The sequence below is a fragment of the Crassostrea angulata genome, chromosome 7 (assembly GCF_025612915.1).
Source record: "Crassostrea angulata isolate pt1a10 chromosome 7, ASM2561291v2, whole genome shotgun sequence".
NCBI lineage: Eukaryota > Metazoa > Mollusca > Bivalvia > Ostreida > Ostreidae > Magallana > Magallana angulata.
The window spans coordinates 2688128-2713424 of record NC_069117.1 but is presented as its reverse complement, the minus strand read 5'-3'; the positions used below and the strand labels follow the sequence as shown (position 1 = coordinate 2713424).

The 25297-nt window shown below is 34.7% G+C and overlaps 3 protein-coding genes across 3 annotated transcripts; 1 reads left to right on the top strand and 2 right to left on the bottom strand.

Annotated features, from left to right (window-relative positions):
• Positions 1 to 1135: 1135 nt before the first annotated feature.
• On the bottom strand, positions 1136 to 8453 carry LOC128156390 (fibrinogen gamma-B chain-like). The gene is made up of 12 exons (XM_052818503.1): positions 8421 to 8453; positions 7627 to 7718; positions 7389 to 7528; positions 7154 to 7250; positions 6891 to 7055; positions 6315 to 6486; positions 4030 to 4032; positions 2496 to 2614; positions 2185 to 2324; positions 1905 to 2001; positions 1641 to 1805; positions 1136 to 1372 (listed from the first exon to the last, which is right to left on the bottom strand). The coding sequence occupies exons 2-12, from the start codon at positions 7709 to 7711 to the stop codon at positions 1137 to 1139; spliced, it is 1419 nt and encodes a 472-aa protein (XP_052674463.1). The 5' UTR covers positions 7712 to 7718; positions 8421 to 8453; the 3' UTR covers position 1136.
• Positions 8454 to 16350: 7897 nt separating this feature from the next.
• LOC128156475 (fibrinogen C domain-containing protein 1-like) lies at positions 16351 to 19887 on the bottom strand. The gene is made up of 5 exons (XM_052818640.1): positions 19806 to 19887; positions 19573 to 19712; positions 18530 to 18626; positions 18119 to 18283; positions 16351 to 16704 (listed from the first exon to the last, which is right to left on the bottom strand). Exons 1-5 carry the CDS (start codon positions 19885 to 19887, stop codon positions 16469 to 16471), a joined length of 720 nt encoding a protein of 239 aa, XP_052674600.1. The 3' UTR covers positions 16351 to 16468.
• Positions 19888 to 22969: 3082 nt separating this feature from the next.
• LOC128155711 (uncharacterized) lies at positions 22970 to 25297 on the top strand. The gene has a single exon (XM_052817557.1). The coding sequence runs from the start codon at positions 22970 to 22972 to the stop codon at positions 25295 to 25297; it is 2328 nt and encodes a 775-aa protein (XP_052673517.1).

Sequence of the window (25297 nt, the reverse complement as noted above, 5' to 3'; positions counted from 1 at the left end):
GAGAATGGAAACAAACAAGCTTCGGTGTTGCCGTGATTAGTTAAAAAGCATTATATATAATATTTCCCTTTTATCTGCGACTATCGCCCTATTAGTTTTTGTGTCTATTGTTACGCTAATAGCTACACATCGCCTATATAAGGGCAAGCTTCATTGCATGCCTTCCGTTTATTTACCCGAACACGTTTCATTAGACGGAATGATTTGTAGAAACACCTTTCGAAGAAAATATGACGTCCACCGCACTGGTAAGGACTATCTCTTTGAAATGAATAGTGTATTTTTAGCAGAGTTCCAGTTCCATTTACTGGAGATGACCACATCATCTATTACAATAGCAGTGGTTTCCCACTAGTTGATGACCCTAAATACTTCAGACTCCAAATATGAATCATAAATTTTGGATTGCAAACGGCGTTCTAGAATGAAGTTTACTTTTGAATTGCGAGTAAAAAAAACTGCGACCTCCACTCTAAAGACCATTTGCCATATACTTTTTTTTGACAAATACTCTGATACCGTTCATGTGAAATTGCGTTTTTCTGCACCACAAGTACCATTGCATTGTTCTTAACTGATCAAAATAATTTCACTTAATGAATTAACTTTGATATTTTTAACAAAAAAAGTCAACATTTGCCCTGATATATAAATCCGTGAAATTCTATACCAAAGTTCAATGTTTCAATTTATTGGCTATACATGTAAAAATTATTTTTAAATGAGGTTTTTTAAATTATATAACCAGTAAAAGAAATCATTGTTATAATGATGATATATTTCATAACTGATTGTAATAGCTATCAGAAGAATACAACATTCTTAAATATTATTTGATGGATCTGACATCATTTTTACTAGTCATCGGAACATGGTATTGCAGCTGTAAACTGTCAGTTCTTTAATTTTCACTTGATTAAACAGGAGAAGATTTCAAAATAGAGAAATAGATTTGAAACAGATTGTGTAAAGAACATATATATATTTTAAGATAGTATAAAGATACCGTAGTTAAACTTATCTTTTTATATTTGATTATAATGAACAAACAAAAGTTTGAATATTGTTTATTCAAATAGTCTAGAAATAAATCTAAAATAACACTTGACCAAACACAATATATTAACATCATGGGTCTACTGTCTTCTGATCTTCATTTCTGTTGTTTTGAGTGAGTAATGATATCCATGCCAATCAAACCAGTTCATCCCATTAGCGTATGACGAATGGTTACCTTTCAGGTAGAGTCCATTGAGGTTGGCATCATGACAGTGTTTATACCACCAACCTCCTTTATACTTAGAGGCGCACTCATTGATATCTCGATCTTTTGCATAAAATTTACTACCGTTGTGGATAGCCATCGAATCTCCTGCAAAAAGAAATAGATTTAAAACATGATGAAATCAAATGACATCAGCAATTGTAGCCAACACTCTATTCAGGTTAAATTTGTGGCACTTCTTACAACCAACTTATTGATATGAACATTTTTCATTGTTATCTTTGTCCCTTGCGTAAAAAAACCTTTATGCGTTTGCGTTGAATCTCCCGAAGAAGAAATATTTGTTCCTGTAATTTAGTCTCATTAGCATTGTCAATCAAATCGAAACGTCTTAATAAGGAATGCAATTGTTAACCTGCATTTCCTTCGTATTCTTCAACTTTCAGCTTATAACCAGAGTCTTTGTTTCCAACAAAGAAAGTACGGTAGTAAGCAAATCGACTTTCATTTTTGAAGTCAGACATGTCCACTCTAAGCTCATACCATCCCTTAGATGTCAACTGATGAATTCTTTGGTTTCCTGTTTAAAATTATATGGCAAAATTACATTTCGTTATTGGAAATGTTAAGGACTTATAAGTCAAATAAGGATTTTCGTCATGTTCATCTAGATCTGTACCAATCCAGTGGTCTCCATCAGTGTCACCAAATCCATACTGGTAATCTTTCCAAAGTCTGTTAAATCCAACATCCCCAGTTATTCGTCTTTGAAAAACCTAGTATGATAATTATGATAGATGTCGTTAGGGGATTATATAGCATAATTGAGAAACCTAATGCAATATTGAACAAGTTTCCTAAATTTTTAATATATATGAATAGTGATAAATGGCATATAAACTGTACTTATTCTCCATTTATCATAAATCAATATTTATAAAATTGCTATATGTTGTTACCGTCCATCCGCCCCCAGCCGTGGTCATGTCACAATACACCTTAAACCCCCCTGTTCCTGGTGGATAAATCGTGTAGACACCGCTTGTAAGACTTCCGGACCGCAGGATATCTTGACAGTCAGTTGGCAGGGAACAGCATGCTAAAGATTCCAATCTTTAGATTTTGACACTCTTTTCTTACGAATCACAATAAACAACTCGAGAATCGTTTGTTGTGAGAAACTTGTAAATTATAATCCAAAATTTTCTTTAAAGTTATATTACCCATCATTGCTTGTAATGATTACGTTATAGTTTACAAACATACTTACATGCTTTGGGCAGCAGTACAGTGGTTATAAAGCAGCAAACGATGATTGCATACACAACTTTAAAAGTACTAGCATCTGGATTAAGTCTGTTCATACTGATGCTATGGTTTGCCTTATATCTGATGAAAAATATAGACATGGCTGACATTGTATATGTTGTGTATGATAAGAGAAATATAATGCATTTTTACACGATGTTTAATTTTGTTTGATTATGTGACACGGGCTGTTATTTTTGTGTTTGTGTTCGCTAAGCAACAATGCATTCAGCGCCGATATTATCATGTAACCCACAATGGTATATATACAAGCAGCCTCAACGTTAGTACTCTTAACAATGTTCCAGATGAGAAGATCTACGAAACTAAGGTACGTTTTTGTAGTTGGTTTGCTTTAAAATGCCACATTACTAATTTAGACCAGTTTTTTTTAGACGGACCACTAGATTCTCGGTTGTTAAAGAGGTTGTATTCTTCGACGTTAGCCAAGCTGATACTCTAATAGACTATGGCGTGTCATCGGCAATTACCACCGCCCGAATAAGGCATAACTATTGTTTACACCTTCGTAATATTTTATTTCCAATCCAAGCCGACCATCAATTGTGGGATTAACCTTACGTTAGGGTGAAAATAATTATAGGCCAATTATAGTCAGCAATAATTTCACTATGAAAAATGATCGTCATTTAATATTTCTTGTATTCAACCTTCAGACCTTGGAATTGACCCCTCAACACTTTACAGAAAGAAAGTGTATGCCATTTTTAAAATTATATACATGGTTTTTTGAACTGTGAAACATGATTTCGTAGTTAACGTGTTCAAAAGTTTGAAAAAATACTCCCAGAAAAACTGTGTATCTCCGTGTAAAAGTTTAGTCAGTCGTACTTATAAACACTTATTTATATGTTTACAACAATAAAAAACATGAACAACGTGATTATGAAGAATATATTACAGAAAATGTGACTCTCATATATCATTATATTGTGAACAGTTTTCAAAATTTTTAAACCCGTAAGGAATAATTATATTTGTTTTGTCACGATTCTCATTTTACTCATCTATAAAATAACTGACAACAGCATCATGAATATACACGAATATTCTAAAATTTCGTTCATATCAACGAAATGTGTCTGGATCTGTTTTGTCTCAGCTGATAACTTGGAACCATATAAAATTTGATAATATAAAATAAAGGGCAAGAAGAAGTCTAGTTTAATCCACACTTGAAAAGTTTGGTTCGGTTGCTGTGTATTTACCTTAAATCTGATAAAAATCACTCGACCAATAAGTTTTGAAGGAATATCTTTATCTCTAATATTTATTAATGCTCAGCAAAAACTCATTAGAATATATATTGTTCTTATTATATTTCAAAGTTGGATTGTCTTTTAGACCTTAGTCTTCGTTTTAAGAATAACAATTAATTTTTTATTCATGAAAGAAATGTGAAGAGCATAGTAAAACTCCTCTTATTTCAACTGAAGTAATGTCAAAATACGCGTCCTAATATCACAACGCCGTACACGCTGTATTTGCGTCTGCTATGTGTTTCAGTTCTGTGTTAAAGCATCCATTACAAAGACTTAACTCACAACTTTTGCAGCATAACTTAAACTTATGTTAAGCATTGTTGAAGAATCTGACGGTATTTATACAGTTCATCCACCTCTGGCCACGGTCATCTCAATTGCAATTGCACTTTGAACACACGTGTTCCTTGAGAACAAATCGTGTAGACACCACTTTTATTATAACATGACCAAAGAAAATCGTGGAAATCGTTAATTAAGAGTTTAATAACTCACCAATGCAGCTATTGCGGTTAAGACACGTAAATACCAATAGCTGTTTTATGAAGAATGACTCCACTTGCTAAATTATAATTAAATCACATTCACCTGACATTGAGTCCAAAAGATTGCTTATTATAAAGCAAGCAGTATATACAACCTCTTTTTTCTACTTTTTGTCTTATTTAACATATTATTGTGTTACTGCTCAAAAAGAAATAAACAACAGATTGTGCAATGGCACATTTTTAGATATTAATTTAGCGTAACGTAAATTACATATACATTCTGATGGACACTTTTAAAATAATTGAATAACAAATCAGATTCAGCTTTAACTAATGAAACACTCTGGCAATTGTTTAATATATGGTTCTGTTTTTGTTACCATTGTTATCATAAACTACGTTTTGTAGGAAAAAAACCATCCTCACAGTACAAATTTCGAAATACTGTATTTATTTTATTCAGGCTTTAAAACTATTTGTAATGTTGTATTTGAACTTGTTTAATACTAATAAATTGAACAAGATGTTCTGTGAAAAAAGGGCAATATTTGTCTGCAAGAATTCTTTCAACGTATATAAAGGGTGTTAAGAAAGTTTGTTCCGTGATTTACTTTAGCCTAGATACATTAAAAAACAACTCGTGTGTAAGTATTTTGATTTTTAATAACTAGATAGACCACCTTTTGTTTTTCAGTACATTTTTAATTCTGCTTGGCATTGAATGAATTAAAGAAATCAACTGTTTCAAGGGAATCTCCCTCCATGCTAGTTGAAGACGGCGGCGTAATTGGTCCATGGATGTTGGGCGCGGATCCTTGTAGGCCTCATTGTCCAGAATACCCCAGGGATTTTCTATGCAGTTTAGATTTGGGGAATTGCCCGGCCATACTTTGATTATAATAAAACAGATGTTGAATTTTATGAAATCATTAACAGTCTGATCTCATAATTTTTTCTCATGCTCTTTTAAACATGATTGCCTCTCAATTCATGCATATGGATTGATTCGCATAAATAATATACAAGCCAAATGATTCCATATCATCTGCAGTTTTCTTTTTTACTTTTGTTCTCATTCGGTCCTTAAATGTTATTGTATGCATATGCTACATTATTTCTAAACTTCCGCAACAACTTGATGGATTATGTCTTCATTTCAAACACAATCAAACAATTTGTCTAAGTTTCTTTTATACATTTGACAAAGAAAAACATTGTTGTCTAATAAGAGTTTATACATGCGTTTATTCTTTCAAAATAATTGGTCTTTATTGTGACTAATAAGACGAATTCTAATTAAAGTAAATTCCATCACAGATGTATGCTAATTTAAAAATACACTTTTTGAAACTGTTAAGAGTCTGCTTCACGTTATTTATTAATTCTCAGTAAAATTTCAGTTGAATTAAAGATAAAGTTTACTTTAACTTAACAAAAAAGTATAACATGTTAGAGTCAGCATATATTCATGCATTTTTATATTGTGAGATTTAGACCATAATTTTCGCCGATTGAAAGAAAAAATGTCCATCTTAAAAAAAAAACCAAGAAGATGGGGTCCCGATATTTCTCGTTTTTCTATACTAAGAGATTTATAAATAAATTTTAAAGCCATTGTTTTACATTGAAAATTATGATTCGATCATTTATTTAAATTTGGTTTAGAATGAATTTTACTGAGTGTAACGCATAGTCCATGGACCTTTGAAATAGATGGGCATATAAAGAATAACGTAAGGCATCTTTGTAAATTAAAGACTGATTGTTATAAGCCAGTTCAACGTATTCTTTTTTTAAATAATTGATTAAAACGAGTTTGTTGAAGAGTAAAATACTTTCGTAAAAATTAGATATTGTTGTTTATTCAAATATTTATTCAAAGATTTTAGGATTCAATGTAAAACAAAATTTGAACAGAACACAGCATGTAAACTTCATAACCAAGTCTACTGTCTCCTGATCTTCATTTCCGTTGTTTTGAGTGAGTAATGATAGCCATGCCAATGATACCAGTTTACTCCGTTAGCATATGATGAGTGTGTACTGATCAAATACAATCCATTGAGGTTAGAGTAATGACAGTTGTTGTACCACCAACCTCCTTTGTAGTTATAGGAACAGTTATTGATATCTCGATCTTTGGCGTAAAATGAATTGCCGCTGTGGGATGCCAAAGAATCTCCTGAAAAAATGTTTGGGTTAAAAGTTTAGATTATGAATGACAGGATTTTAGAATTATTTACATGTAGAAAACAAAACAGACCCGTTTTCCATTTCATGTAGTCAGTTTAGCTAAGAATAGAAATTAGTTTGTTATTTATGAATTATTTATTAACTAAAATTTACCTGTTCATTAATTGTTAGATAAAAATTCTTACAAAATATATTACTCTATTTCTCAAGGTTTATGAAAAGGCATTCGACGTGAAGGCCTTTATGTACCTAGTCTATCCGAAGTTGTGGTATCACTTATCGGAAATCCCTTGGATTGCATTTTTAATTTTAATAGGAACCGATGGCAAAAGATCTGGGGAAATTTCATTATTGTTCGAAAATTAAATACTGTTCATCTAATCAAATTAATACCTGCATTTCCCTCGTATTCTCCAACCGACAGTCGATAGCCGGAATTTTTGTTTCCAACAGAGAAAATTCGGTAGTGTGCAAATCGGCTTTTATTACTGAAGTCAGACATATCCACTCTAAGTTCATACCAACCCTGAGATGTCAACTGATGAATTCGTTGGTTTCCTCGTATTAAGAAAATATACAAGTTCAATATCATTAGGTATTTTCTAAAGAAAAACAATTTAATTACTTTTGTTATAACAATATTAGTTTAGTCTTACCGATCCAGTGTTCTCCTTTAAAATTGCCAAATCCATACTGGTACTCTCGCCAGGATCTGTTAAATCCAACAATTCCGTTCATTCGTCTTTGAAAAACCTGGTTGAAAATAGGAACTTTTAACACGTTATTCACTAAACAGCTGCTATACAGAGGTATTACATCATAGTTTAACTTGATATTAAGGGTTTTTTTTGGGTCATGTATCTTTTATATTATTGTATGTTTATTCTATACCGTCCATCCACCCCCAGCCGTGGTCATGTCACAGTACACTTTGAATCCACCTGTTCCTTGTGGATAAATCGTGTAGACACCGCTTGTATTACGACCCGACCACATAATATCTTGGCAATCAATGGGTCGTAGACAGCGTGCTGAAAAAGGTTCAAAAATGCCAAACTTCTTTCAGAATCAGAAAAAATACCCCGTTTGATTAAGATTTGATTCACACGATATACTTATTTTCACTTACCTGACGTGGAATCCGGAAGATTGCTTATTATGAACCAGCAAACGATGGCATTATATGCAACTTTTATTTTACTCTTCTCTTGCATTTTGTTACTGACGAAATAGAAATTGTTGTTACGCATAAAAAATTAATACCATTTTTAAATATATATTTAGAGTGTAACATTTATGACATCCATTTTGGACAAACTTTTTAAATCAATGAAAAACAAGTCAGAATCAGCTTCAATCAATAATGAAACAGACATTTTTAAAAAGTAAAAGCGGTAAATGTTAAATATAGGAATAATCACCGTCGGATATTGTTGCCGTTGTTGACATATAATGTTCAGTAAAAATCATTACAATGTTCATTTATTACATTTCATTAGAATATTCTTAAACTATTTGTACGATTTCGTAACGTTTATATAAATATGATATAAAAAGCATGGTAGTACAAACATATTGAGTTATATTTCTTAAAAAGATAAAAGTTTTACTTGTATATGTTATTGTATGAGTAATGACAAATAAAATCGATTTTAATTCAAACGCTATTGAATATATGGTACGTGTAGTTATGCTGTTAAATATTTATTAAAGAAATATTAATATCAGTTTTACGTATCAACCTTAATTTGTTAATCTATCTTTAAATGTCTTTTATTAAAGTAAAAAGGGGTTGACAATTTCGGTCGCCGCGAGTCAGCTCTTTTGCAGATTGAACTTTTTGAACTTTTAACTAAAGAAAGTTCGTTCAAACACTCTATTAAATTGATGTTTTTAAATTTGAGAATGAATATAATTACTTACCAGAATTTTGTTTATTGTATTTCTACATAAAAGATAAGTTATAACAAATATTTATAGATTTACGACCAATGTTTAAATATGAGAAATGTTCGTGTCAATGGTGCGTGATTTGCTGCACATTTGCTCCTGAGTTTACAGTTTAATGATAGCATGGTGTTAAAAGCCCACAATATATAAAACATACTAGCCACAACACAAACAAGTTTACAGTGTTTCAGAATTATAGACCCAAAAGGATAAACAATTATAATTAAAACTTATATTGATTACTTCCTATTTCCTATTCATCTCGATACAGCCTAGTTTGACTCTCTCCAAAGTTCTGTTGATGTGAATGTTTGAATCTATCACATCGTAGCATTTGAATTCAGTGTAGACATGTTCACTAAGGAATCATCAGGTCGTGTCCGTACATAGATGTGTACAGCAGTTCTTGTAGCAAAACTTTTTATATACCTCCTAAACCAAGGGCCTGTTTTGAAAAAAATATTCTGACACAATTACACACAAAATTTACATTTAGCACCGAGTTCTGTGAGACGATTCATTAATATTTTGTATTTTTCGATCTAGATAATTAAACTTACACTTAAATTCTGCCTTATCTTTTAAAGAAATATTTGCAAGAAATTCTTTGAAATAAAAATGGATTGTATGTTCATGAATGCTTAAACTTATTTTATAACCATGATATAAAAACCAGATGTGAATATTTTTTAAAGAAAGTAATAAAGATATATGTATGTCAATACACCCTTTATAAATAAATAAAAGTAGTTAGCCATTTTCATCAAATACAGCTCTCAGTGGCTTTCTATCTTTTATATATGGCATTCCCCCGCCTGGTGCCTCTCGATGGTGGACGAGTAGGTCAACAGTGCACCCGTTTTCTGCATCGAATACGTACTTCTATACCCTCGGAGGTCTTCAAAAGAGGTACTTACGTCGAATGATATACTATTGTTGTGTGCATATCATCATTTTTGTGCAAAAAGGCAACAATTTCAAGAATAAGACACTTCCGGTCAAACAATTTTGTTTATCTGTGATTGTTTACCTGTAAATAATCACTCAGGTATAACGAAAACGTGTCCAGTAAAGGGGTCACGATCGACTGTCTGACAGATACAGGGTGTCTCCAAAAGTTTGGGTAGCATGTTACACACCTACTGGTAAAAAAAAAAATGAGTGCCAACGGGGATAGTGAAAATGATGGTGAAAATGACAGTTTTATTGAGAATAATATCTACTGCACTCAAAATGCAGAAGAAGTTGAAACTGAAATTTATGAAGAAATTAAAAATCAATTTGGTCACTATGATAAGGAAAATTTCCTATCAAATCTTGTCGAAAGATACGTGGAAAACCCCGAGCAATTAAATGAAATAAGGCAGAGTATGTATGACTATGCAAAAGCTAATATCGAAGAATTTCCACACGGATTTCTAACAGAACGGCGACAAAGAGGAACCGGAAAATCAATCACGGAAAAGTATGCATCAGATGTATACTACATATATGCCTTTGTTGAAGGAGTTGTGTCGACAACTGAGTTCCAAAGAGAGGTTATGAGTCGACATAAGATGAAACATTCCTTATTACAAGAAACGCCAATAAACAATATGACCTCAAATGAAGAAACAAATGACAATATGACTTCAAATGAAGAAACAAAAGAAAACACCGTAAATAGTGCTTTACATCAGGATCTAGATATCTGGTTAAAACGAGAACTCCTCCCCATCAATGACGCGTTAAAAGAGTTGAAAAACCTATTTGAGGCTGAAATTCGGGCCAAAAACAATGAAATTCGACTACTGCGGGCTGATAACAATCGTCTCCATATGGAGATTTCAACTTGCATGGAGGAGAAAAACAGGTTAGCCGACTCTACATCTCAACTCAAATCCGAAATAAAAGTATTGAGACAAAAACAGAAATCGTGTGAGGAAACAAACATTTCTAATGTCGAAATTCTCAAAGAAATAAAGAAAATCCAAAAAAGTCAACAAAATATCCAAAAGACGTCTAAATCAATACATACTGATTATCAAAATACAAGTAATAATAGGGCAGAGCATTGCAATGCAAGTGACAGTCCTAGCTGCAAGAATCGGAGATCTGTTATCGGTCGAATGTCTCTGCAAGAAATCGACAAGCCTGAAGGTATCAACCAGTCTATTAACACTGAGGTTCAAGTCCCAGCATCGCGTCACAATAATGAAACAGTCAAGGAAAATGACACTTCGTCTTCTATGATACAAACAAAAAAGTCAGATAAAACAAATCTACAAACGAATATAGACAATCAAAATAGCATCAAATCCTATGCAAGCGCCCTAACATCTATTGAAAAAAGTGAGGCAAGGCGAGAAAGTGAAAAAACAGAACGCAGTGATTGGCTATCAAGAAAATATCATAACAAGGATACAAAATCTGCTTTTACGGGATACACATTTGTCCGTGGTAAACGCCGAACAAAGCGAATTGTTCTTGCTAACATCAAGGCACGGGGATCATCATTCGAGGATGTCAAAACAGAAATCATAAAATGGTGTGAAGATAGGGGTGTTAATGTGTCTGGTATTTTCCTCCTTGCTCATCATTCGGCAAGAAAATTCCCCACTTTTGTAATCCGTGCAAACATTGATGTTGATGACTACGAGAAAACTCAGACTCAAGACTTCTGGCCAGACACCATCTCCGTAAGAGATTGGATTGTTCGCACAGACAGAAATACCGAACCGGAACGATCGGAAGAATCGTAATGACAGTGACATTATTATGTATTTTTATGATCCTGTCCTGTTGGAATGTACATGGAGTGTTCAGCTGTCTGTCTGAGCTGTCCGATGTGATGGAATTTTCTGACATCGTTTTTATATCTGAACACTGGCTTCCAAAACATTGCTTACCAATTCTAAATACTTCTCTCACAAAAAACTATGGTTGTTTTGCAAAACCTGGAATTACCAAAAACAACATAACACGTGGCGGCATTGCCTTTCTTTTTCGAAAATCTAGCGAGATCTCTGCAAGAGAAGTAAAAATAGTAAATGAAAGAGTGATAGGAATTGAAATAGGATATGAGACAAACAAACTCTTTATCATTGGATGTCTCCTCCCTTCCACTAATCTTCCGCTTGAAGAATACAAACAGGTGATGCAAGATGTGTTCGACTTGTTCGATGAGCTAAGTGAAATTGGCCCCGTAATACTATGCGGCGACTTTAATACAGATATTAAAAACAAATGCAGCAGTCCAAAGTCAAAACTCCTTATGGAAACTACACATGAAAGAAATCTTAGTAGCTTATTCTCATATGACACCCATTTTACGTTCCAAACAAAAGATAAAATATTTAGATCACTTCTTGACTACATCTTTGTACCCGAGTGGATTATTCCAGAGGTGAAATATAAGGAAATATTTCAAGACTTTGCTTACGATGTTTCTGATCACTTTCCATTACTATGTGAAATTGACGTCCAAAATATCTTCACTCACCTACCACCAGACTATTCAAGAAATATTCCGAAATGGAAGTTAGCTGACACAAACAACCTAGCAGCATATAGAATTACATGTGGTAATCTTTTAAACTCAACAGATATGGTACTGTCATCTAAGGACACCATCGATATGTTCCTTATCCACCTAACCGCTTCTCTTTTGTCATCTGCTGACGAACATATTCCATATGGAAAATTTAATTCACACATCAAACCATATTGGAAAAAATCAGAGTTACACAACGCCCATTATGAAATGCGGCGTTCTAGAAGAGCATGGAAATCAGAAGGTTCGCCTAGAGACAAACAAAATGAATCACATGTAAATTACAAAAAAAACAAATGTAAATTTAGAAAACTTCACAGATTAGCAAAAAAAGATTGGACACAAACAATATTTGATGAAATCGATAAAGCCGCCGAAATAGATATAGGAACTTTTTATAGAACAGCATGGAAAAATAAAAAACGAACAAGCACATCCCTACCTTCCAAGTTAAGATATAAAGAAAAAACTGCTGAAAACATAACTGACATGTGTAACCTCTGGGAGGAATATTATTCAGATCTTGCGTGCGAACGACATTGTCCAGGTAAATTCGATGATAACTTTAAAAACTACATTAATGAAATCGTGGAAAACATTGATAACAATCTAAACTATCAGGAAAAACCACTCACGGAACAAGACGCTATAACAGTTGAGGAAATAAAGCATCATATTGAAAAACTCTCAAAAGGCAAAGCCCCTGGACCAGACTTTCTTACCACCGAGCACCTGATATACAGTGGTCATATTCTTATTGAAAAGCTATGTCTTCTTTTTAATGCTATAATGAGTGAAAAGTATGTACCCGAAATGTTTAAAGTTGGAAAAATTATATCTATCTATAAAGGTAAAAATAAGGATAAATGTGATCCTACTAATTACAGAGGTATTACATTGACATCTGTAGTGAGCAAACTGTTTGAAAAAATAATTCTATCGAGAATTGAAAATGACTTCGCTAACAAAAATGTATCATTCCCACATAATTTGCAATTTGGGTTCAGAAGTGAATATGGTGCCATACCAGCTTGTTACGTCTTAAAAGAAGCAATAAGTTATTATGTAGATAAAGGTTCATCAGTATTTTGTGCATTTCTAGATAATGAAAAAGCGTTTGACAGAATTTGGCATAATGGTCTCCTTTATAAACTATATAATCTTGATATTGACTCAAGGTTATGGCAAATTATAAAATACTGGTATAATGGCAGCAAATGTTTTGTGTCATTTTGTGGTGCAAACTCCAACTTGTTTAAAGTTTTGCAAGGTGTAGGACAAGGAAGGGTCCTAAGTGCTTTTATGTTTCTTGTTTACATTAATGATTTGTTATCTGAAATTTGCCAGAATGGTAATGGTCTTGTTTTGGGTGATATACACATACCAGGTATTTTATTAGCGGATGATACTGTTTTAATGACCAACTCGCCAAGGTCTTTACAATGTTTACTTAATGAAGTAGAAAAATATGCATATACTTGGAGACTTCATTACAATCCAAGTAAAAGTGTCTTCATTGTTTTTTCCAAGACACAAAAATGTTCTGTTTCTTATAGTATTAGATTATTTGGTAGTGAAATTCCTCAGTCTGATAACACTGTTTATGCTGGCTGCCTTCTACAAGCAAATATGAAAACTGACAAGCTAACCGAACGAGTGTGCAAAAATGCAAGATCAAAAATCCACTCATTATACTCTATTGGTGTTAATAACTCCGACATTCATCCAGTTGTGTCTGCCAAAATATGGAAACGTGTTGTGCTACCCTCTGCCCTCTACTCCTGTGAAATATGGTCGTCACTGACACTCACCGACATGCAATTCCTAGAGTATGTACAAAGACACTTCTCCAGAATAATTCAAGGATTTTCCAAATTTTCTCCGTCGCTCTCCAGCATCTCAAATATTGGACTGTGGACCATGCAAGGCTACATTGATAAATGCCGCTTATTGTTTTTAGGGAGACTACACCGATCAGAACAAAACTCTTTACAAAATCGGATTTATAGGTTTATTTCTGATGTTCATGTAACTGAAAAACTTTTTGCAACTAAAAACTTGCTACAAACAGCTAAGAAATATAAGCTCTTCGATGTGATTTTTAACGACTGTAATATTATTTTTAACAAAAAAGAATATTCAAAATTGGTTATCAAAACAATTTGGGCAGAGGAAGAAAAACAATGGCATAGCTCTCTCTGTGTGAACCCTGAACTCTCTTTTTTTAGTAGAATACATACGAATTTGTGCCCTAATAAGCTTTGGCAAATTGCTAAAGAAGAACCCTCAAAACGACTGTTGATCAACTTTTTAGTTCAAGTTTCATCAATGAAAACTGTATGTAAAACTTGTCCTTTATGTTATAAGGAAACAGATAGCTATAATATGCACCTTGTTTTAAGCTGTTATAATCTTTTAGAAGACAGAGAAATTATGCTTGAAAACATTTTAGAAATTCTTGACGTCAACGAATATATATTGTTTGAAAATCAAGATCCAGAATTACAGTTTTTATCCCTTATGGGATGTGTCAATGGTACAAGTTTTGAAAATATATCGTATACAATATGGAAACAGATTATGTTAATCGTTGCATTTATGTTGTATAAAAACAGAGGTTTCTTTGCAATAGATTGTCGTAATTTATAAATGTCTATCAAAATATGTACATATATAAATATGTTTTGTTTCTGTTCTATTTTCACTTGAGTTTATAATTTGATTAAGTAATACTCTCCATTAATTTGGAGGAAATAAAGAATATCTTATCTTATCTTATCTTATCTTATGGTACGTGTAGTTATGCTGTTAAATATTTATTAAAGAAATATTAATATCAGTTTTACGTATCAACCTTAATTTGTTAATCTATCTTTAAATGTCTTTTATTAAAGTAAAAAGGGGTTGACAATTTCGGTCGCCGCGAGTCAGCTCTTTTGCAGATTGAACTTTTTGAACTTTTAACTAAAGAAAGTTCGTTCAAACACTCTATTAAATTGATGTTTTTAAATTTGAGAATGAATATAATTACTTACCAGAATTTTGTTTATTGTATTTCTACATAAAAGATAAGTTATAACAAATATTTATAGATTTACGACCAATGTTTAAATATGAGAAATGTTCGTGTCAATGGTGCGTGATTTGCTGCACATTTGCTCCTGAGTTTACAGTTTAATGATAGCATGGTGTTAAAAGCCCACAATATATAAAACATACTAGCCACAACACAAACAAGTTTACAGTGTTTCAGAATTATAGACCCAAAAGGATAAACAATTATAATTAAAACTTATATTGATTACTTCCTATTTCCTATTCATCTCGATACAGCCTAGTTTGACTCTCTCCAAAGTTCTGTTGATGTGAATGTTTGAATCTATCACATCGTAGCATTTGAATTCAGTGTAGACATGTTCACTAAGGAATCATCAGGTCGTGTCCGTACATAGATGTGTACAGCAGTTCTTGTAGCAAAACTTTTTATATACCTCCTAAACCAAGGGCCTGTTTTGAAAAAAATATTCTGACACAATTACACACAAAATTTACATTTAGCACCGAGTTCTGTGAGACGATTCATTAATATTTTGTATTTTTCGATCTAGATAATTAAACTTACACTTAAATTCTGCCTTATCTTTTAAAGAAATATTTGCAAGAAATTCTTTGAAATAAAAATGGATTGTATGTTCATGAATGCTTAAACTTATTTTATAACCATGATATAAAAACCAGATGTGAATATTTTTTAAAGAAAGTAATAAAGATATATGTATGTCAATACACCCTTTATAAATAAATAAAAGTAGTTAGCCATTTTCATCAAATACAGCTCTCAGTGGCTTTCTATCTTTTATATATGGTTAAAAACTAATATGACAAAACGCAAAAGGTACATACTTCTATTTAAGAAAAAATACAACACCGAACAACTTTGAACAAAACAAGATTGGCCAAGATATATCAAAAGGTACCATGAATAAAATGTAAAACAGACAAAGCGTAAACTTTGTTTGGAACTTCAGGGTTTAACGATCTCCAATCCTCAGCAATGTTCCACAACTCTAAATAATCCGGATTTTTTTTATTCGTACCATAAATTTGCCTTTCACAGAGACAAATTTAATAAGTCTCATAGTGTTGATATTACGCTCAAGTAACTTACGAACTGCTTGACTTAGTGGGTTCACGGAAACCTACCACGTAAAAGTTTAAGGGTTTGAGCCACCGATGCTAAATCTATCATGGCTAAAATGCATAAATACTATCAAAAATTTCTTTTCATTTTATTTCATTTATAAAGTTTGAAAATAAAAAAACGTTTTTATAATGAAAAAAACCCCACAAACTTTTGAATGAGTGTCGGAGGGCTTTAACAGCATAAAAATGAGCTTTATTAATGTTTAAAATACATTGCTTCTCTTTGCACAACATTTATCCTTGATAAAATTCGGAACCAAAACCAGCTCATACAACAAATGAATGTCTACTGTCTTTTGATCTTCATTTCTGTTGTTTTGAGTGAGTAATGATAACCATGCCAATGATACCAGTTCATGCCATCAGCATAAGACGAGTGGCTGCCCTTCAGGTATAGTCCGTTGAGGTTAGAGTGGTGACAGCTTTTATACCACCAACCTCCTTTAAATCTACTTGAGCATTTATTGATATCTCGATCTCTTGCATAGAATGAACTTCCACTGTGATATGTCAATGAATCACCTGGAAATCAAAACAACAAATACATGATATTTAAAAATATCATTATGTACAGTATATTGTGACCTTTTTTTTTTACACTATTATTACTAAAATGCCATTAAAGCACCATACTATTATATTTCAATAAGGACTTGTCGAGGAGGTTTGCGGTGCTTATAATATATAATATTTGTCGTCCTTAATATAATGAATAATCATTTTTATTTTTTCTATATAAGAATTTAATATAGACCTGAACAAGATTTTGTTAAAGCGAGTAATGATTATATCGTTCCGGGTTTTTTTTCCAAAGAAATTAAAGTTATGTTTAATAAAAGCATATACAGTAAAACTCGGTTATAGTGAAGTCCTAGGGACCAGTTGATTAAATTATCATTTACCTCTACGGGACCCAAATCAGTTCGCTTTATCCGTAAATTCGTTATATCTGAATTCGTTATAACCGTAAAATTTTGCAAAGATTTGATAAGAATTTTACCGGCCACTGAAAAAACTTCGCTATATCCGAGAATTCGCTTTATCCGTGCTCGTTCTAAACAAGTGTTACTGCATCAAAATTGAGTCCATCTCAGTGCGACCAATTATCTTGCATAGCGGATAAATGATAACTGCAACTTGAGCTAACGCCCCCATTTGAGATAGATATACATTCTTTTTACAGAGAAAAACTTCAGATATCAACTTTCATAACTTTTAGACCTCTGAGATATGTAAAACATGCAAAATTTCTTTATTTTAGAAAGAGTACCACATATAATATTCAACAAAAAAGATTTGTCATGTTTAAAGTGGCACGATGACTCAAAATAGACGTCTTACTTTTTGATTATGACAACGGAAATAAAAAGAGCTACTCAAAATGTCATCAAACGTAAGGTTTTACGCATTATTAGCCATCATCTTTTTTTTTATGAGTCACAAGTTACAAGGAAATTGCACATGTAAACAAACCGAGTTGTTTTGGACATTGGTTTAGTGTCACGTGATTGCGATTTCTGTCAATTTATAGTTACAGTGGGATTGACACACTGAAAAAAGAATTTTGAATTTGAAGCTATTCGATGTCTGTGGTGAAAAAATATGGATTTATCGAGGATGCATCTAAATAAATATATAGTTCTTGAAGACATAACGTTTCATTGAGAGGCTTCTGGCATATGATATATGCCATACTGCAGTATTTACATTCCCTTGCGCTGGCGTGACTATGAACGGAACGCGTAATGCTATTTGAAATTTGATTTCTTTACTTTTGAACAACGTCATTTTTTAAAAGTATATCTTTTTATATGATATATAAAATATGTGGAAATTGTGTAAAATTCGATATTTGTTAAATCATGGGTTTGTGCGTTACCATGTACCTTTCAGATATGATTTACTTATTTGAAATTTCAGTGTTAAATTGCAATACCTGCATTTCCTTCGTATTCTCCGACAATCAAACGGTATCCGGAAGATTTATTCCCAACATAGAAAATTCGGTAGTAGGCAAATCTTTTTTTGTTTTTAAAGTCAGACATGTCCACTCTAAGTTCATACCAACCCTGAGATGTCAACTGGTGAATTCTTTGGTTGCCTATTGTGAATAGAAACAGGGTAAGATTTTTTTTTTATAAATTAAAAGTTGAGAATAAACATAGTTCAGTTTTATTTAAGTGTAAAATTCTACACTTTATGTGTTTATTCTTATCATGTCATTATATATTATTTTGTTATATATTATATATAATTCAATTCATTACTGTGAACGTAGTAAGATGGTATAAAGAAATTGCAAATTGTACAGTTTTAAACGAAAAATATTATATCAAGCTAAAATGACCAATCCAGTATTCTCCTCTGATGTCCCCAAATCCATATTGATACTCTTTCCAGTATCTGTTAAAGTTAACATTTCCATTTTTCCGTTTTTGAAAAACCTGGAATGTATGTTAAAAGATTATGTTGCAATTATTTAATTCACATAACAAATTAATAAAATTGTACTCCAATATTTTTTACAATGTGCAGAATACGATTATAGACTGAAGTTACGCTTTTCTACGATACCGATCTCTAGACATAATGTAGTCCTATTATCAATTTTCTTAAAGCTGTTAGGTCCGATTTTTTGTTTATTACAGTATCAATTTTTTTTCCATACAAATCATTTACCTTAGAAAATTATGGACTTTTTCCTATTTACACCAGCTGAATTAGTCTCCTTTCAAAGTTAGAAATATTCAAAGTAAATAAAAATACATGTAATTTCTTTTTGGGCAAACGAAAAAACAAACAAAAATGCATCACGGGAATAGTTTAGAAAAAGAAACCGTTTGGTTTCGTCCCCCGAATGATTGGGGATAATTCAACCTCCATGCTGTGCATCGATTGTAAAGAAAGCAAACTTCGGAAATATTAGCGAACGAAACGTACACAATTTTATTTGTAATTTGTCTGATCATTTCAAGTCGTAATACATCCATACCCGTCTAGTCGTCTGGGGTGAAATTTAACATTAGGCGAATTAACGCGGTACCCTTTTATGTCGTTTGTTAATTGCTTTATTGACTGGGAAAACTAAAATCGGATCAAGCAGCTTTAACTAAGTAATCTTCTTTTTTCTAACAATAATATGACATGTTTTAAATGTATGTTTAAATCTACGTTTATTTTCTCTTAACAGCATAACATCATTTAATTATCTTCCATTTTTTCGTCAGTAAATGCTAATAAAAGGTAGCAATAAGTAATTATCATGCTTTCATGAGAGGATAGACTTTTTTTTAAAAGAAACTAGAGTTTTCCCATTACCCTGGCTTTTAAAATAACAATTTCCTCAACAATCTCTAAATGAAGAAAATCAATGGTATGTTTATTCTATACCGTCCATCCACCCCCGGCCGTGGTCATGTCACAGTACACCTTGAAACCACCTGTCCCTTGGGGATATATTGTGTAGACACCGCTTGAATTACGACCCGACCACAGAACGTCTTGGCAATCAATGGGACGTTGACAGAGTTCTAGAAAAGTAATTCTTCAATGCAGAGCTAGATCATGCTTACACAAAATGACTAAGTAGTAGACGAGTAAAAAAAATCCATACAATTACTTACGAGTATTTTTTGCAGATAAAACAGCAACCAGACCTGCAAATGATACTGTAAACGCGCTGACTAAGGTCCAGATACTGTACATTTTGGTCAAATGAATGTGGTTTTGGTCGTTTTTTTTGTTTATAATAGATTGTCGTCAGAAACAGGTGTTAGAAGTGCTTTCAATCACAGTTATATAGCTTTATTATAAGCTTATAATGCAAATAAGCAAACATTTCTAAATGATGCTTATTCATAAATCACAGTGTTTAACAGATGGTAACTATAAACTGTTTTACACTTATAATACATGGACAACGTGTAGTAAAACAATAAATTCTCTAGACTTTGTTACCAAACTATTTACATTTCAGACAAGTAATCGAACGATGAACAGAATGGCTACACATACTCCGTTATGAGAAAACTAACTTCTAGAACATGGAATTGTAATACTTAAAAGGTATCTAGTTGGATATAGTGTAAATAATATGTTGAATGATCTTTTCTTATCCCTCGGCCATTGCTTGTAAAACGTTCATTGTTCTAACGTGTTGTATATAATTTTGTCATTGAAGTCAGGTATATCATATATTTGCTTTTATAAACCCGTTGATGTTATGTATCGACATATATAGACCAGATTTAATTTTTCTTTTATTGTTTTGAGTTGGATAAACTTTTCAGCAGTAGAATATTTCAATGGGGCCTACACTAATTCGTTATAAATAATACAATAATGTTTTTTTGTGTTTTGCTAACAAGATACAACATTCTACTGGAAAAATTATTAACTCTTATTTCGAATATGCTAACTTGTTTTCAAATACCTTTGTGCAAGATAAAAACTTTAGTCTGTTTATCAATATCAACACATTACATCAAATGGGCATGTTCAAAACACGAAAAAATGGAATCCGTGACTACAACAATCAATCCAGTTTAATGAGACCTTTTTGAACAAGACTGGATAAACACAGTGAAATAAATGGAAGGTCAGTGACATTTTAGTAATAAAATATTTCGTCACTATTGCGTCTTTGATGCTTTGATGGCTTCCTTATACTGAACTCAGTCATTTGTTTATATAATATTTTTTAATTTTTGTTTCCTAGCTCGGCATTGAGTATTGTCACCAGACGACACAACACACAAGATAATTCCCGTCAAATTAGGGCACATTTTTTGGTATGTCGCCCTAAACGTCTCATTAAAAGTGTATGGTATTGTTAATACTAACGATCCATTATTTGTATAACATATATGATACTGATAATTGATCCCCAATGATCAACAATATAAAACATATGTGCAAAGTATATGATTGTATATTTATTTCTTTTTTAAAATACAAGTATAATATAAGAATTTCAATTAAATGATTTGAAGTTTTTATGAACATGAAAATAAAACTAAAAATTGAAAAATTATAATAAGCTTTTATTCGTTTTAGAAGTTCTTTACAAGTGCAAAAAAATAAAGCATGATACATAGCTAAAAATATCTAAAGAGAGTAAATAAAATACCTCAGAAAATAATTAGCTGTTATGCAAACGATATATATGTATATATATATATATATAGAGAGAGAGAGAGAGAGAGAGAGAGAGAGAGAGAGAGAGAGAGAGAGAGGAAAGAACGACCTAATTTTCTTCAAATAGCTCATACTTTTAGAGACACCAGTGACTTGCCCATGTTTCTTCTCTTATCAGCATAATCAGTTCTATAGGGCTAGAAACTGAACAACAGGAGAAGGCACCTCGGGGAGATGATACTCGTCAGCCTGGGATGGCAGTTCATCCAGGGGAAGGAAAACCCTCATCAAAACCCCCCGCTGTCTTGAGGCAATATCCAATACTGGAAAAGGCTTCAGGAGTAAACCTCGAGGAAAACCCGGAGATGGAGTCCCTAAGGCAGTCCAGCGCTATCACGAACGCTTCACTGGCAACTCCTGCGACGGCACTAGTGCCAAACTGTAGCAACCTGTTGCTCCTTTGGGACTACTGGTGACGTGGAGAAGGGGGACCTGCTGCATAGGCAACAGCCTGTCCTCCATATTTACCTCCCTGGCTTGTACCCTACCTTCTGGAGAGGACACTCCAGCCTCACTTTAAGCCCACAACACGGAGAGCAGCAGTTACCGGTTATAAGCCGCAGCTTGATTGGCGTAAAGCTTTGGCGCCAGGGGTTGTTCTCGACGGTGGGAGAGACCTTCGTGTCTCACTGGACAGTTACTCCCCGCCTCAAGCTGGGCAGTCCCCAGTCAATAAGGTACTGTCCCGCCACAGTCTGCTATCCTCATGGGGTGCATGGGGATTAGGAATGCTCCGAACTGTAGACTGTAATATACGCACCAAGCAACAAAAATACACAAGAGACCAGCTCTTAAACTGGGAAGCTGAAATGTCCGGACAATGTTGACAGGACTTTCCAACGACATGCAGGATATAGCCGACACGCGCAAGACAGCAGTCATAAACAACGAACTCCTTCGACAAAGCGTAGATATCGCTGCTCTTCAGGAATCAAGGCTGGCAGACTCTGGTTCGTTGAAGGAAAAGGACTACACCTTCTTCTGGAACGGAAAACACTCTGATGAGCCAGGAGAGCACGGTGTAGGCTTTGCAGTCAAAAACAGCCTACTGAGTACGGTAGAACCAGATGGCGAAGGATCAGAACGACTCCTTACCCTTCGTCTAAATACCACCACAGGTCCAATCACCCTTGAAAGTGTTTATGCACCAACACTGACGTCACCTCCAGAAACGAAAGACCTGTTCTACGAGAAGCTGTCATCAGTGATAAGGAACATCCCTGACAAAGAGCAGCTCATTCAATGACTCGTGGCCTTCATGCCTTGGTAAGTTCGGTGTAGGTAAAATGAACGAGAACGGTCAACGCTTGCTTGAACTATGCACTTACTACAACCTGTGCATAACTAACTCGTTCTTTATGACCAAACCTCAGCATAAAGTGTCTTGGAGACACCCCCGATCAAAACACTGGCACCAACTAGACCTCATCATAGTCCGACGCTCTTCTATAAAGTGTGTTCTACACACGCGTTCCTATCATAGCGCTGATTGCGATACTGACCACTCTTTAGTGTTCTGTAAAATCAGGATGCGGCCAAAAAATTCCACTGTTCACGGAAACAGGGTATTCCTCCCATCAACGTCAGCAACATGTCGCAACCCAAGCTCACTCAGAAGTTTGCAGAAACTTTTGAGCAGGAACTGGAGTTCATACAAAAAGGGACCTCAACCGAGGAAAGGTGGGGAACCTTGAGGGACATCATACATAGCACTGCCATGGAAGCCTTTGGTAAAAGAACAACAAAGACAACAGACTGGTTCGAGGCAAAGTCCTCTTTGATGATTCCTGCCATAGAATCCAAACGTATAGCTTTGGCGGAATACAAAAGAACACCAAGTCAGAAGAACCTTCTGTCGCTAAGAGCTGCCAGAGGCAGAGTCCAGTGTATGGCTAGACTCTGTGCAAATGAATACTGGCAAGAACTCAGCGAGACCATCCAGAAAGCCGCTATATCTGGTAACGTAAGAGGCATGTACGATGGTATTAAAAGAGCCGTAGGACCAAATCAGTGCAAAACATCCCCCCTCAAGTCATCATCTGGCGTAGTACTCTCAGACAAAAACCAACAAATGGAGAGATGGGTTAAACACTACACAGACCTGTACTCTACTCAGAACACTGTGACTGTCTCAGCCCTGGACGCCATTGAGTGCCTGCCAACCATGGATGAACTTGATGTAGAACCAACATTAGAAGAACTAAGTAAGGCTATTGACAACCTGGCCTCAGGAAAAGCTCCTGGCAACGATGGAATCCCTCCAGACTTGCTTAAACAGTGCAAGAGCTCCTTGTTATCACCCCTTCATAAGGTTCTATGTGAGTGCTGGGAGGATGGGAGCGTGCCACAAGACATGAGGGATGCGAAGATCATCACCCTCTACAAAAACAAGGGAGAAAGAAGCGACTGCAACAACTATAGAGGCATATCCCTCTTAAGCATAGTCGGAAAAGTGTTTGCTCGAGTGATCTTGATTAGATTGCAGGAGCTGGCTGATCGTGTATACTCAGAGTCACAGTGCGGATTTCGCTCAAAGAGGTCTACGATCGACATGATCTTCTCTCTTAGGCAGCTTCAAGAAAAATGCAGAGAACAACAGATGCCGCTATACATCTCTTTCATTGACCTGACCAAAGCGTTCGACCTAGTCAGTAGAGATGGACTCTTCAAGATCCTCCCAACAAATTGGATGCCAAAACTACTGAGCCTAGTGACATCATTCCACGTGGATATGAAGGGAACAGTACAGTTCAACGGTAGTTCCTCGGAGCCATTCAGCATCAATAGCGGTGTCAAACAAGGCTGTGTCCTCGCCCCCACGCTGTTTGGTATCTTTTTTGCCATGCTCCTCAAACATGCATTTGGTGCATCGACTGAAGGAATCTACCTACGTACCAGGTCAGATGGTAATCTGTTCAGCCTCTCTCGCTTTAAAGCAAAAACTAAAGTCCGCGATAGACTCATCCGGGACCTGTTATTTGCCGACGGTGCAGCAGTTGTCACCCACACCCATGAAGAACTGCAAACGTTGATGAACCGCTTTTCAATGGCCTGTGGGGATTTTGGCTTGACTATTAGCCTAAAGAAAACAAACGTTCTAAGCCAGAATACTTCCACAGCGCCAGCTATAGCCATCGACGACTACCAACTGGACGTCGTCCACCAGTTCACGTACCTGGGATCTACCATTACTGACAACCTTTCCTTGGATGTTGAGCTAGATAAGAGGATTGGAAAGGCTACATCCACTCTCGCTCAACTTTCAAAAAGAGTTTGGACAAATCCCACACTGAAAACTAGTACAAAAATGGCCGTATACAACGCCTGCATAATCAGCACTTTGCTGTACGGTAGCGAGTCGTGGACAACGTACTCCAGGCAGGAAAGAAGGCTCAACGCCTTTCATCTGCGATGTCTGCGCCGCATCCTGGGCATTTCATGGCAGGACAAGGTGCCTAACACCGAAGTCCTGTCTCGGGCGAACCTTCCAAGCATGTTCACTATGCTTCGACAGCGCAGGTTACGCTGGCTCGGGCATGTGCGTCGAATGGATGACGGACGTATTCCCAAGGACATCTTGTATGGAGAATTGAGATCTGGGAAACGAAGCACCGGGCGCCCACAACTTCGATTCAAGGATGTCGTGAAAAGAGACATGAAGACCCTTGATATTTACATGCGATCCTGGGAAGACCTAGCAGCAGATCGACCCAGATGGAGGTCCACACTACTTAGACAGATCAGGTCAGAGGAAGAAAAGTTTCTGCATGCAGCAGAAAACAAAGGCGCACAACGAAAGCAGCGCCTAAATCCCGAAAGATCAGAAACCATTCACAGATGGGACTCTTGCAGAAAAGAATGTCTCTCCCGTATAGAACTTTTCAGCCACAAACGTTGCTGTCAGAGAAAGACAAAATAG

Excerpts from the sequence above, each read along its gene's own strand:
- LOC128156390 (XM_052818503.1), bottom strand. The coding sequence starts at position 7,711 with ATGCAAGAGAAGAGTAAAATAAAAGTTGCATATAATGCCATCGTTTGC. Across the intron at positions 2,325-2,495 it reads TGTACTGCTGCCCAAAGCAT|CATGCTGTTCCCTGCCAACT; the intron begins GTAAGTATGTTT and ends TGGAATCTTTAG. Across the intron at positions 1,806-1,904 it reads TGATGGAGACCACTGGATTG|GAAACCAAAGAATTCATCAG; the intron begins GTACAGATCTAG and ends AATTTTAAACAG.
- LOC128156475 (XM_052818640.1), bottom strand. The coding sequence starts at position 19,887 with ATGTACAGTATCTGGACCTTAGTCAGCGCGTTTACAGTATCATTTGCA. Across the intron at positions 18,627-19,572 it reads CGGCCGGGGGTGGATGGACG|GTTTTTCAAAAACGGAAAAA; the intron begins GTATAGAATAAA and ends CATACATTCCAG. Across the intron at positions 16,705-18,118 it reads AGAATACGAAGGAAATGCAG|GTGATTCATTGACATATCAC; the intron begins GTATTGCAATTT and ends TTTGATTTCCAG.
- LOC128155711 (XM_052817557.1), top strand. The coding sequence starts at position 22,970 with ATGTCGCAACCCAAGCTCACTCAGAAGTTTGCAGAAACTTTTGAGCAG.